General features: G+C 43.5%; 1 protein-coding gene across 22 annotated transcripts in view; it reads left to right on the plus strand.

The window, feature by feature from the left end:
- Window positions 1–13,541, plus strand: part of SFI1 (SFI1 centrin binding protein) — a 115,723-nt gene that overhangs the window by 2,423 nt on the left and 99,759 nt on the right. For 19 of the 22 annotated variants that reach the window (XM_078338772.1, XM_078338792.1, XM_054240310.2 and 16 more), the window contains exon 2: window positions 9,295–9,414. Coding sequence is in view for 17 of the 22 variants with exons in the window: in XM_054240310.2 (XP_054096285.2) it covers window positions 9,344–9,414 (71 nt within the window). In the remaining 5 variants the exon portion in view is untranslated. Of the gene's footprint in view, window positions 1–9,294; window positions 9,415–13,541 lie in introns of those variants that run through there. The other 3 variants (XM_078338740.1, XM_078338755.1, XM_078338763.1) reach the window with 1 other exon arrangement.

Here is a 13,541-nt window from a genome sequence, read left to right on the forward strand (position 1 = left end):
TTTTAAAGATGGGTTTCACCATGTTGTTCAGGCTGGTCTTGAACTCCTGACCTCAGGTGATCCGCCCACCTCAGCCTCCAAAGTGCTTGGATTACAGGTGTGAGCCACCACACCTGGCCGATTGTTTTTTTTTTTTTTTTTTTGAGATTTTTCACTCGACGCCTGGGCTGGAGTGCAGTGGCGCAGTCTCGGCTCACTGCAATCTCCATCTCCTGGGTTCTAGTGATCTTCCTGCCTCAGCCTGCTGAGTAGCTGGGATTATAGGTGCCAACCACCACACTTAGCTAATTTTTTTATTTTTAGTAGAGAGAGGGTTTTACCATGTTGTCCAGGCTGGTCTTGAATTCCTGACCTCATGTGATCTACCCACCACAGCCTCCCAAAGTGCTGGGATTACAGGCCTGAGCCACTGCTCCCGGCCTTGTTTTTTTTTTTTTTTTTTTTTTGTGTGTGTGTGTGTGTGTGTGTGTGTGTGAGATAGGGTTTTGTTCTGTTTTCCAGGCTGGAGTGCAGTAGTGATCATGGCTCATTGCAGCCTTGAACGTGTAGGCGCTAGTGATCCTCCTGCCTTAGCCTCCTGAGTACCTGGGTGTGTGATACCATGCATGGCTAATTTTTTTTTTTTTGAGATGAAGGTCTTGCTAGTTACCCAGGCTGGTCTTGAACTCCTGACCTCAAGCAATCCTCTTGCCTTGGCTTCCCAAAGTGCTGGGATTACAGGCATCAGCTATAGCACCTGGCTGAGGTTTGAGGAAAGAAGCCATCTCCATAACATCAAAGTGCAAGGAATAGCAGCAAGTATCCAGAAGATCTAGCTAAGATTTTTGATGAAGGTGTCTCCATGGAACAACTGATTTTCAGTGTGGATGGAAACAGCCTTCTTTTGGAAGAAGGTGCCATTTAGGACGTTCATGGCTAAAGAGAAGTCATTGCCTGGCTTCAAAGGACACGCTGACTCTCTTGCTAGGGACTAATGCAGCTGGTGACTTTAAGTTGAAGCCAGTGCTCATGTACCATGCCAGAACTCCTAGGAGTTTTAGAAATTATGCTAATTTGGCCAGGTGCAGTGGCTCATGCCTGTAATCCCAGCACTTTGGGAAGCCAAAGTGGGCAGATCACGACGTCAGGAGATGGAGATCATCCTGGCTAACACTGAAAACCCTGCATCTACTAAAAATAGAAAAAAATAGCTGGGCCTGGTGGAATGCACCTGTAATCCCAGCTACTCAGGAGGCTGAGGTAGGAGACTTGCTTGAACCTGGGAGGTGGAGTTTGCAGTGAGCCAAGATTGCACCATTGAACTCTAGCCTGGGTGACATAGCAAGACTCCGTCTCCAAAAAAAAAAGGCCAGGTGTGGTGGCTCACGCCTTTAACCCAAGCACTTTGGAGGCCAACATGGGTGGATCACCTGAGGTTGGGAGTTCAAGACCAGCATGACCAATATGGTGAAACCCTGTCTTTAAAAAAAAAAAAGAAAAAGAAATTACACTGTGCTCTGTGAATGGAACAACAAACCCAGAATGATCACACATCTATTTCCTGAAAGTATTTACATCATGTTTACCATCTGGTTTGCTGAATATTTTAAGCCTATTCTTGAGACCTACTGCTTTGAAAAAAAAGGATTCCTTTGAAGATATTACTGGTCATTAACAAAACACCTGGTCACCAAGGAACTCTGATGAAGATGCACAAAGATATTAATGTTATTTTACATGTCTACTAACAATATGCATTCTACAGCCCATGGTTTAAGGAGTAATTTTGACTTTCAAGTCATTATTAAAGGAATACATTTTGTGAGGCTAGAGCTGTCATAGGTAGTGATTCCTCTGATGGGTCTGGGCAAAGTAAATTGAAAATTTTCTAGAAAGGACTTAACATTCTAAGTGCCATTAAGAACATTCATGATTTGTGGGAAGAGGTAAAAATAACACTTGCAGCCTGGCCAACATGAGGAAACCTTGTTTCTACTAAAAATACAAAAATTAGCTGGGCATGGTGGTGGGTGCCTGTAATCCCAGCTACTCAGGAAGCTGAGGCACAAGAATCACTTGAACACAGGAGGTGGAGGTTGCGTGAGCCAAGATTGCAGTACTGCACTGCAGCCTGGCAACAGAGCAAGACTCCATCTCAAAAACAAACAAAAATCAACATTAACAGGAGTTTGAAGAAGTTGAGTCAGACCCCCATGGATGACTGAGAGACTCAGGACCTGAGTGGAGGAAGTAAGATTTTTCTGCAGATGTGGCAGAAAAATCAAGTGAACTGGAATTAGAAGGGGTGCCTAAAAATGTGACCAAATTGCTGCAGTCTCATGACAAAACTTGAATGGATGAGGAGCTGCTGCTTATGGATAAACAAAGTAGTTTCTTGCATTGAAATCTACCCTGGTGAAGATGCTATGAACATTATTGAAATGACAACAAAGGATTTAGAATATTACATAAACTTAGTTGAAAAATCAGCGGTAGGATTTGAGAGGATTGACTCCAATTTTGGAACATATTCTGTGGGTAAAATGCTATTAAATAGCATTGCATACAATAGAGAAATCTTCGATGAAGGGACCATTGATGTGGCAAACTTCACTATTGTCTTCTTTTAAGAAATTGCCAGGCGTGGTGGCTCACACCTGTAATCCCAGCACTTTGGGAGGCCAAGGCAGGCAGATCACGAGGTCAGGAGTTCCAGATCAGTCTGGCCAACATGGTGAAACCCTATCTCTTTGTATTTTTAGTATACAAAAATTAGGCAGGGCATGGTGGCTGATGTGTAATCTCAGCACTTTAGGAGGCTGAGGCGGGAGGATTGTGAGGTCAGGAGATCAAGACCATCCTAGCCAACATGGTAAAACCCCATCTGTACTGAAAATACGAAAATTAGCTGGGCATGGTGGTGTATGCCTATAATCCCAGCTACTCAGGAGGCTGAGGCAGGAGAATCGCTTGAACCAGGGAATTAGTGGTTGCAGTGAACCAAGATCACGCCACTGCATGCCAGCCTGGCAATAGTGTGAGACTCCAACTAAAAAAATATATATACAAAAATTAGCCAGGCATGGTGGCATGCACCTGTAGTCCCAGCTGCTTGGGAGGTTGAGTCAAGGGAATCACTTGAAACTGGGAGGCAGAGGGTACAGTGAGCAGAGATCATGCCACAGCACTCCAGCCTGGGTGACAGAGCGAGACTCCATCTTTTTTTTTTTTAAAGACAATTTCTCTTTTGTTACCTTGACTGGAGTGCAATGGCAGGATCTCGGCTCACCGCAACCTCTGCCTCCTGGGTTCAAGCAATTCTCCTGCCTCAGCCTCCCGAGTAGCTGGGACTACAGGTGCACACTACCATGCCCAGCTAATTTTTGTATTTTTAGTAGAGACGGGGTTTCACCTTGTTGACCAGGATGGTCTTGACCTTGTGATCCACCCGCCTCGGCCTCCCAAAATGCTGGGATTATAGGTGTGAGCCACCACGCCCAGCCGAGACTCCCATCTTAAAAAAAAAAAAAGAAATTGCCACAGCCAGCAGATGAAGTGGCTCATGCCTCTAATCCTAGCACTTTGGGAGGCTGAAGTGGGCACTTAACTTATGTCAGGAGTTCAAGACCAGCCTGGCCAACATGGTGAAACTCTGACTCTACTAAAAATATAAAAGCCAGATGTGGTGATAGGCACCCGTAATCCCAGCTACTCAGGAGGCTGAGGCAGGAGAATTGCTTGAACCCAGGGAGCCGAGATCATATCATGGAGAGAGACTCCGTCTCAAAAATAAAAAAGAAAAGAAAAAAAAGAAAATGCCACAGCCACCCCAACCTTTAGCAATCACTACCCCGATCAGTCAGCAGCTGTTAACATGGAGGCAAGATGCTATAGTGGCAAGAAGATGACAACTCACTGACAACTCAGATAATTGTTATCATTTTTTAGTAATAAAATATTTTTATTTTTGAGACGGAGTTTTGCTTTTGTTGCCCAGGCTGGTGTGTGATGGTGCGATCTCAGCTCACCGCAACCTCCACCTCCCAGGTTCAAGCGATTCTCCTGCCTCAGCCTCCCAGGCAGATGGGATTACAGGCATGCGCCACCACGCTCAGTTAATTTTGTATTTTTAGTAGAGGCAGGCTTTCTCCAGGTCAGTCAGGCTGGTGTCAAACTCCCAGCCTCAGGTGATCCACCTGCCTTGGCCTCCCAAAGTGCTAGGATTACAGGCATGAGCCATTGTGCTTGGCCTATTTTTTTTTTTGAGACAGAGTTTCTTTTCGTCACCTAGGCTGAAGTGCAATGGTATGATCTTAGTTCACTGCAGCCTCTGCCTCCTGTATTCAAGCAATTCTCCTGCCTCAGCCTCCCAAGTAGCTGGGATTACAGGCGCCAGCCACATTCCCTGCTAATTTTGTATTTTTAGTAGAAACGTGGTTTTGCCATGTTGGTCAGGCTGGTCTTGAACTACTGACCGCAGATGATTCTCCTGCCTTGGCCTCCCAAAGTGCTGGGATTATAGCCGTGAGCCACCATGCCTGGCCAATAGTGTTTTTATATTAAGGTATGTACATTAGTTTTTTAGACAATGCTATTGCACACTTAACTACAAGTGTAGACATAACTTTTATATGAATTGGGAAACCAAAAATTCATGTGACTGGCTATATTGCTGTGGGCTGCAGCTGAACTCTCAATATCTCTGAGGTATGCCTATACTAGTCCCAGTTCTACCACTTGTTAGCTGGGGACCTTGAGCACTCCATCTATAAAATGAAGTTGATAACCACTTGCTGAGGTAGTTATATTAAAGTAGGTAGTTCATGAAAAGTGCTTAGTACTATGCCTAGCAGAGTACCCTCTTTGTAGATGTTATTTTGATTATATGGTCTATACATTTTGTAATAACATTGGGCCAGGCGTGGTGGCTCACACCTGTAATCCCAGAACTTTGGGAGGCCGAGGTGGGTGGATCACGAGGTCAAGAGTTCGTTACTAGCCTGACCAACCTGATGAAACCCCACCTCTACTAAAAATACAAAAATTATTTGTGTGTGTTGGCGTGTGCCTGTAATTCCTGCCACTCGGGAGGCTGAGGCAAGAGAATCGCTTGAACCTGGGAGTTTGCAGTGAGCCAAGATCTCGCCATTGCACTTCAGCCTGGGCAACAGAGTGAGACTCTATCTCAAAAAAACAAAACGAAACTTAATGTTGATAAGAAAAAATAAATTCTGGATGGGTCCACTGTCTGTCTGTAGTTGGCATGTTCCTCATGCCTGCCTGAGTTTATGCTGAATGCTCTAGTTTCCTCCCATGTCCCCAAGATAAGCACATTAGGTTCCTTTATGTGTCTAAATGATCCCAGTCTGAGTGAGTGTGTGGGTGACTGTGCAATGCCATGAATGGCGTCCTGTCCACAAGGATGGGTTCCTTCCTTGTGCTCTGAGCTGCCAGGATAGACTCTAGCTAGCCTTGACCCTGAACTGGAATAAGTGGGTAAACAGTTATCTTACTTGTTCTGAATCTTCTATACATGCATGTGTGGCTCATATTATTTCAGTTTTCAATATTAGAAGTGTTTGGATCTTTAGAAGTTTGGTTGTGTTTTGTGTCCAGAAATACAGATAGGAACTTAACTCTTGTTTATATCAATTAGCTTGTGGTAAAATTGGTTTCTTTGTACACTGTTTGGCTTAAAGTTGTAGTTTCTAAGAACTTACCGATGACAGTAAGTGAGGATGACGTTAAGTGAGGACTTACTGTACTTAGTTCTAGATGAGGCTTGATGATATTCAGGTTCAATTTTGTTTTTTGTTTTTTTTTAGGTGGAGTTTTGCTCTTGCCCAGGCTGGAATACAGTGTTGCAATCTTGGCTCACTGCAACCTCCACCTCCCAGTTTCAAGCAATTCTCCTGCCTCAGCCTCCCATGTAACTGGGATTACAGGTGACCACCACCATGCCCAACTAATTTTTGTATTTTTAGTAGAGACAAGGTTTCACCATGTTGTCTAGGCTGGTCTTGAACTCCTGACCTCAGGTGATCCACCTGCCTCAGCCTCCCAAAGTCCTGAGGTTATAGGCACGAGCCACCATGCCTGGCCAGGTTCAGTTTTTTAGTGAGATTTCATCATAGGTGGTAGCACTTAGAGTTTTTTTTGTTGGGTTTATTTTGGTCTCTTATTTGTCGGAGGTCTTTTCCAAATTTTTTGTGATTCTTGATTGTCCATTTATACTTAAGTATAATTGAGAAATTATGGCTGAGCATGGTGGCTCATGCCTGTAATCCCAGCACTTTGGGAGGCTGAGGCAGGCGGATCACTTGAGGTCAGCAGTTCAAGACCAGTCTGGCTAACATGACGAAACTCTGTTTCTACTAAGAGTGTGTGAGTGTGTGTGTGTGTGTGTGTGTGTGTGTGTGTATAAATATAAAATTAGCTGTGTGTGGTGGTGCATGCCTATAATTCCAGCTACTTAGGAGGCTGAGGCAGGAGAAGCGCTTGAACTCTGTAGGTGGAGGTTGCAGTGAGCAGAGATTGCACCACTGCACTCCAGCCTCGGTGACAGAGCAAGATTCCATCTCAAAAAAAAAAAAAAAAAAAAAACAGAAAATGAAAACTGGGCCAGGTGCAGTGGTGCCTGTCTGTAGTCTTAGCTACTTGGGAGGCCAAGACAGGAGAATTGCTAGAGCCCAGGAGTTTGAGATTGCAATCAGCTATGATCACGCCACTGCACTCCAGCTTGAGTGACAGAGAGGGACCCTATCTCTACACACAACAAAAGCCACTTTGGGAGGCCAAGATGGATTGATCAGTTGAGCTCTGGAGTTTGAGACCAGCGTGGGCACTATAGCAAGACCCTGTCTCTACAAGTAGTAAAAAATTAGCTCGTCATGGTGGCACATACCTGTGGTTCCTGCTACTTGGGAAGCTGTGGTGTGAGGATTGCTTGAGTGTGAGAGGTTGAGGCTGCAGTGAGCTGTGATAGTGCCCCAGTATTTCAGCCTGAATGACAACATGAGACTCTGGATGACAATGTGAGAAAGAAAAAAGGCCAGTTATGGTGACTCATGCCTGTAATCCTAACACTTTGGGAGGCTGAGGTGGGAGGATCACCTGAGCCTGAGGAGGTCGAGGCTGCAGTGAGCTATGATTGCACTGCTACTCTCCAGCCTGGGCAACAGAGGGAAATCCTGTCTTTCATTTTCTTTTTCTGAGACAGAGTCTTACTCTGTCACCCAGGCCGCAGTGCAGTGGCGCAATCTCAGCTCACTGCAACCTTTGCCTCATGGGCTCAAGTTATTCTCCTCCCTCAGACTCCTAAGTAGCTGGGATTGCAGGTGTCCACCACCGTGCCTGGCTAATTTTTGCATTTTTAGTAGAGACAGGGTTTCACCATGTTGGGCAGGCTGGTCTTGAACTCCTGACTTCAGGTGATCTGACTGCCTTGGTCTCCCAAAGTGCTGGGATTACAGGTGTGAGCCACTATACCTGGCCAGAAATCTTGTCTTTAAAAAAGGAAAGAAAGAAAATGAAAACTATACACAGTAACACTGATAACCATAAAAATTAATGTGGGGAAAAATAAGAAATCTTGGCCTCTACTGGTATTTTTATGAAGGGAAGTTGAAGGTGCTGAAGCATCTAGACAGGAAGAAAGAGCTAGGTATACCTTTTGAGTGTGGCTCACTCTCCTCTCAGTTTCCTTTCTTAGAAAATGACATACTGCAGATGACATGATCCTATATCTAGAAAGCTCCATCATCTCAGCTACTTAAGCTGATAACCAACTTCAGCAAAGCCTAAGGATACAAATCAATGTGCAAAAATTGCAAGCATTTCTATACACCAACAGCAGGCAAGCAGAGAACCAAATCATGAATGAACTCCTATTCACAGTTGCCACACAAAGAATAAAATACTAGGAATATAGCTAACAAGGGATGTGAAAGACCTCTTCAAGAAGAACTACAAATCACTGCTTAAAGAAATCAGAGGTGACACAACAAATGGAAAAACATTCCATACTAATGGTTAGGAAAAATCAATATCATGAAATGGCCATATTGGCCAAAGCAATTTACAGATTCAATGCTATTACCATTAACTACCATTGACATTCTTCATATAATTAGAAAAAACTATTCTAAAATTCATATGGAACAAAAAAAGCATGAATAGGTATGACAATACTAAGCAAAAAGGATAAAGCTGTAGGCATCATGCCACCTAGCTTCAGGCTATACCACAAGGCTACAGTAACCAAAACAGAATGGTACTGGTGCAAAAACAGAAACATAGACCAATGGAACAGAATAGAGAACCCATAAATAAGACCGTATGCCTACAACCATCTGATCTATGACAAATCTGTTAAAAACAAGCAATGGAGAAAGGAGTTCCTATTTAATAACAGGTGCTGGGAGAACTGGCTAGCCATATACAAATATTGAAGCTGGACCCCTTCCTTAAACCATATACAAAAACCAACTCAAGATGGCTTAAAAACTTAAATGTAAAACCCAAAACTATAAAAACCTTAAAAGAAGATCTAGGCAATACCATTTAAGACATAGGCACAGGCAAAGATTTCATGACAAATGGGATCTAATTAAACTAAAGCACTTCTGCACAGCAAAAGAAACTATCATCAGAGTAAACAGACAAGCTATAGAATGGGGAACAGTTTTGCACTCTATCTGACAAAGGTCAACATCTAGCATTTACAACATTATGAGAAAAAAGCGACCCCATTAAGAAGTGGGCAAAGGACATGAACGGACACTTTTCAAAAGAAGACATATGGTGAACAAACGTGAAAAAAAGCTCAACATCGCTGATCATTAGAGAATTGCAAATCCAAACCACACTGAAGCTGGGTGCTGTGGCTCACGCCTGTAATTCCAGGACTTTGGGAGGCCAAGGTGGGTGGATCGGTTGGGGTTAGGAGTTTGTGACCAGCCTGGCCAACATAGTGGAATCCTGTCTCTACTGAAAAATATAGAAATTAGTCAGGCCTGGTGGCAGGTGCCTGTAATCTAACTACTTGAGAGGCTGAGCAGGAGAATCACTTGAGCCCAGGAGGTGGAGATTGCAGTGAGCTGAGATTGTGCCACAGCATTCCAGCCTGGGTGACAGAGCAAGACTTTGTCTCAAAAAATTTAAAAATGTAATTAAAAAATAATACTTCAGTCAGGGACTTATCCCATGTTAATTTAGTGTTGAATTACAGAAGGCGGAAGACTAGGAGCTGGCATGTAGCTGTTCAGATTGTGGCTCCTGAGACAGTACAAATAATTTTCTCTCTCTCTTATTTAGTTGGAAGATAAAAGACTGATTCACGAAGAATCTGCTCACTGAGAAGTGCATGTCAAGCCGCTGGTTGAATTTCCATGAAAAAATGATTAAGCAGAGAATGGAGAAGAAGGTTGATTCCAGGTAAGTGATGGAACGTGAGAAAAAAAATATAACTGGAATGATGGTTCATATCAAACTCTGTGAACATTTTGTGTATGAAAAAAATTACATTTTGTGTATGAAAAAAATTACAAATAATGAGTGAGGTAGTAATTATGGGTATTTTCTTTTGTCACTGTTATTTTGAGTTTCTCATCTATAAGATATGTATATTTTGTACATTATGTTACAGTCAAAAAGCATTCTGAGTGCATGGAAATGTCAGTCATTAAAATTCTGATTTTGAGCAGAAGTGAGTATAATTTTCCTTAGTTTTGAAGTTGTATCTTCAAGGTTGGCCCTTGTGTCTTTCTTCTACTTTTGATCATGGTTGCTTTCAGACTTTTACCTTTTGTTGGCTGTGTCTCTCCACTGAAGCTCTCAGCACCTTCTAACGTGGCAGACTCTGTATAACTCTCCTTTTTTCGATTTTGGTAATTGTTCCCTCCCCTCATCTCTTTGGGCCTAGAGGTAGTACCAGCTTAGCTTCTACTAGCTTCAGGTTCCTGCACTGTTCCTTGTGGTTCCTCTACACTCACAAGTTTGTAAATATATCATCTTCAAATTACTCTATTTTTAATATGTCATCTATTTTCTTGGGACTTTTCTTGGGTTTTATGAATGTTACTGGATTTTATAACATGGCTTTTCTATATTTATTAAGATAATCATGTGGTTTTTGTTTGTTTTTTTCTATTATGCTTTATTACATAGATTGATTTTTGGATGTTAAACCAGTCTTGCATTCCTGGGATAAATCCCACTTGGTCATGGTGTTTATATGGCATATAGTTGTATTAGGGTCCTCTAGAGGGACAGAACTAATAAGACGTGTGTGTGTGTGTGTGTGTGTGTGTGTGTGTGTGAGAGAGAGAGAGAGTTTGTTTATTTATTTATTTGAGATAGAGTTTTGCTCTTGTTACCCAGGCTGAAGTGCAATGGTGCAATCTTGGCTCACCGCAACCTCCGCCTCCTGGGTTCAGGCAATTCTCCTGCCTCAGCCTCCTGAATAGCTGGGACCTCAGGCACGCGCCACCATGCCCAGCTAATTTTTTTTTTTTTTGTATTTTTAGTAGAGATGGGGTTTCACCATGTTGACCAGGATGGTCTCGATCTCTTGATCTCGTGAGCCACCTGCCTTGGCCTCCCAAAGTGCTAGGATTACAGGCTTGAGCCACCACGCCCGGCCTATATATGAGTTTATTAAGGAAAATAGACTCAGACTCACACGATCACAAGGTGAAGTCCCATGATAGGCAGTCTGCAAGTTGAGGAGCAACAAAGCCAGTAGTGGCTCAGTCTGAGTCCCAAAACCTCAAAAGTAGGGAAGCCAATAGTGCAGCCTTCAGTCTGTGGCCCAAGGCTTGAGAGCTCCTGGCATACCATTGGTGTAAGTCCAAGAATCCAACAGCCAGAAAACTTGGAGTCTGATGTTGCAGGGCAGGAAACATTCAGCATGGGAGAAAGATGAAGGCCAGAAGACTTAATCCCACCTTCTGCCTGCTTTTTCTAGCAGCGCTGGCCGCCTATTGGATGGTGCCCACCCACATTGTGGATGGGTCTTCCTCTCCTAGCCCACTGACTGAAATGTTAATCTCTTCTGGCAACACTCAGAAACACCCAGATCTACCCAGAAGCAATACTGTGCGTCCTTCAATTTAATCAAGTTGACACTTAATCTTAACCATGTTAATGGTTTTGATATGTTGTTGGATTTGGTTTGCTACTATTTTTTCAGGATTTTTAGTCTATAGTCATGAAGTATATTGGCCTTTTTTTTCTTTTTGGTAATAATCTTTGTCTTTGGTGTGATGGTGATACTGGTCTCAATGAATTTGGAAGTGTTCCTTTATTTTCTGGAAGAGTTTGTGGAGTATTGTTATTATATTTTATTTATTTGTTTATTTTTGAGATGGAGTCTTGCTCTGTAGCCCAGGCTGGAGTGCAGTGGTGCAGTCTGAGCTCACTGCAACTTCCGCCTCCCAGGTTCAAGTGATTATCAGCCTCCCTAGTAGCTGGGATTATAGCACCTGTTATCTCACCCGGCTAAGTTTTTTGTTTGTTTGTTTGTTTGTGGTGGAGTCTCACAAGGTTGCCTGGGCTGGAGTGCAATGGCACAGTCTCAGCTCACTGCAACCTCCGCCTCCCCAGGTTCAAGCAATTCTCCTGCCTCAGCCTCCCAAATAGCTGGGATTACAGGCGTCTATCACCATGCCCGCCTAATTTTTTGTATTTTTAGTAGAGCTGTGGTTTCACTATTTTGGCCAGGCTTATCTCGAATTCCCACTCTCGTGATCCGCCTGCCTCGGCCTCCCAAAGTGCTGGGATTACAGGCATGAGTTACCATGCCTTGCCCCTTTGGTATTTTTTAGTAGAGATGGGGTTTCATCATGTTAGCCAGGCTGGTCTCTAACTTCTGACCTTGGGTGATCTGCTTGCCTCCGCCTCACAAAGTGCTGGGATTACAGGCGTGAGGCACTGTGCTCTGCTTATTACTTCTTTTAAAATCTTTCATATAATTAAACACTGAAACCATCTATGCTTTTTTTGGTAGGAATATTTGTTTATTTATTTTAGAGACAGGATCTCACTCTGTCGCCCTGGCTGGAGTACAGTGGCATGATCACAGCTCAATGAAGTTTCTAACTTCTGGGCTCAAGCGTTTTGCTGCCTCAGCCTCCCAAAGTGCTGGGATTATAGTGTGAACTACCAAGCCTGGCCTCTTTATAGGAAAAATTTTAATTACTCATTTAATTTTTTTACTTCTTAGAGATATATTGTTTCCATTTCTTCTTTTTGTTTTTTGAGATGGAGTCTCACTCTGTCGCCCTGGCTGGAGTGCAGTGGAGCAATCTTGGCTCACTGCAACCTCTGCCTCCCTGGTTTAAGTAGTTCTGCCTCAGCCTCCTGAGTAGTTGGATTTATAGGTGCATGTCACCACATCTGGCTGATTTTTGTGTTCTTAGTACAGATGGGGTTTTACCATGTTGGTCTGGCTTGTCTTGAACTCCTGACTTCAAATGATCCACCTTCCTCAGCTACCCAAAGTGCTGGGATTACAAGCATGAGCCACCGTGCCCAGCTCTATTTCTTCTTTAGTTAGTTTTGCTAATTTCAGCTTTTTGGAATTGTTTCCATTTCATTTAAGTTGTCCAGTTTGTTGGCATAAAGTTAATTGTATGCCCTTATAATTCTTTTAGTTTACTAAGGGTCAGTGGTAATGTCCTCTCTGTCATTCCTAATTTTGGTGATCTGTGTCTTCTCTCTTTTTTCGTTCGTTGATCTAGGTAAAGTCTTGTCAGTTTTTCTCAGGAACCCTTACTGTTATGCTCTTTTTTTTTTTTTTTTTGAGACGGAGTTTTGCTCTTGTTTACCCAGGCTGGAGTGCAATGGTGCGATCTCGGCTCACCGCAACCTCCGCCTCCTGGGTTCAGGCAATTCTCCCGCCTCAGCCGCCTGAGTAGCTGGGATTACAGGCACACGCCACCATACCCAGCTAATTTTTTGTATTTTTAGTAGAGACGGGGTTTCACTATGTTGACCAGGATGGTCTCGATCTCTTGACCTCGGGATCCACCCGCCTCGGCCTCCCAAAGTGCTGGGATTACAGGCGTGAGCCACCGCACCCGGCCTATGCTCTTTTTTAAACTAAGTTGAATTGGGTTCCTGTAGCTTGCAACTTAGGGTGCTACTAATTTATGGACGTTTCTTACAGCATCCACTGTGGTCTTGGGCAAAATGGGACTGAGGAGTGTTTGAGGGACCTATTCAGCAGGTATTATGGACCCTTCTTTCTGAGCAGTGCCATCTTTGTGCTTCAAAATTTTGTCTTGGGAGAATGAATTTGGTTGGTCCAGCAACGGTCAGTTTTCTTCCCCTGCTATAATCAACTAGGAGTTGGAGGAAGGTCATGGAGTTCAAGCATAGCTGCTGAGATCCTGCCCCTGTTGACAGAAGGAGTTCTCATAGAAGAAGGAGTCCTCTATGCAGTGGCTCACACCTGTAATCCCACCACTTTGGGAGGCTGAGGCAGGTGGATCACCTGAGGTCAGGAGTTAGAGAGCAGCCTGGCCAACATGGTGAAACTCATCTTGACTAAAAATACAAAA

This window comes from Callithrix jacchus, chromosome 1 (assembly GCF_049354715.1).
Source record: "Callithrix jacchus isolate 240 chromosome 1, calJac240_pri, whole genome shotgun sequence".
Lineage (NCBI taxonomy): Eukaryota > Metazoa > Chordata > Mammalia > Primates > Cebidae > Callithrix > Callithrix jacchus.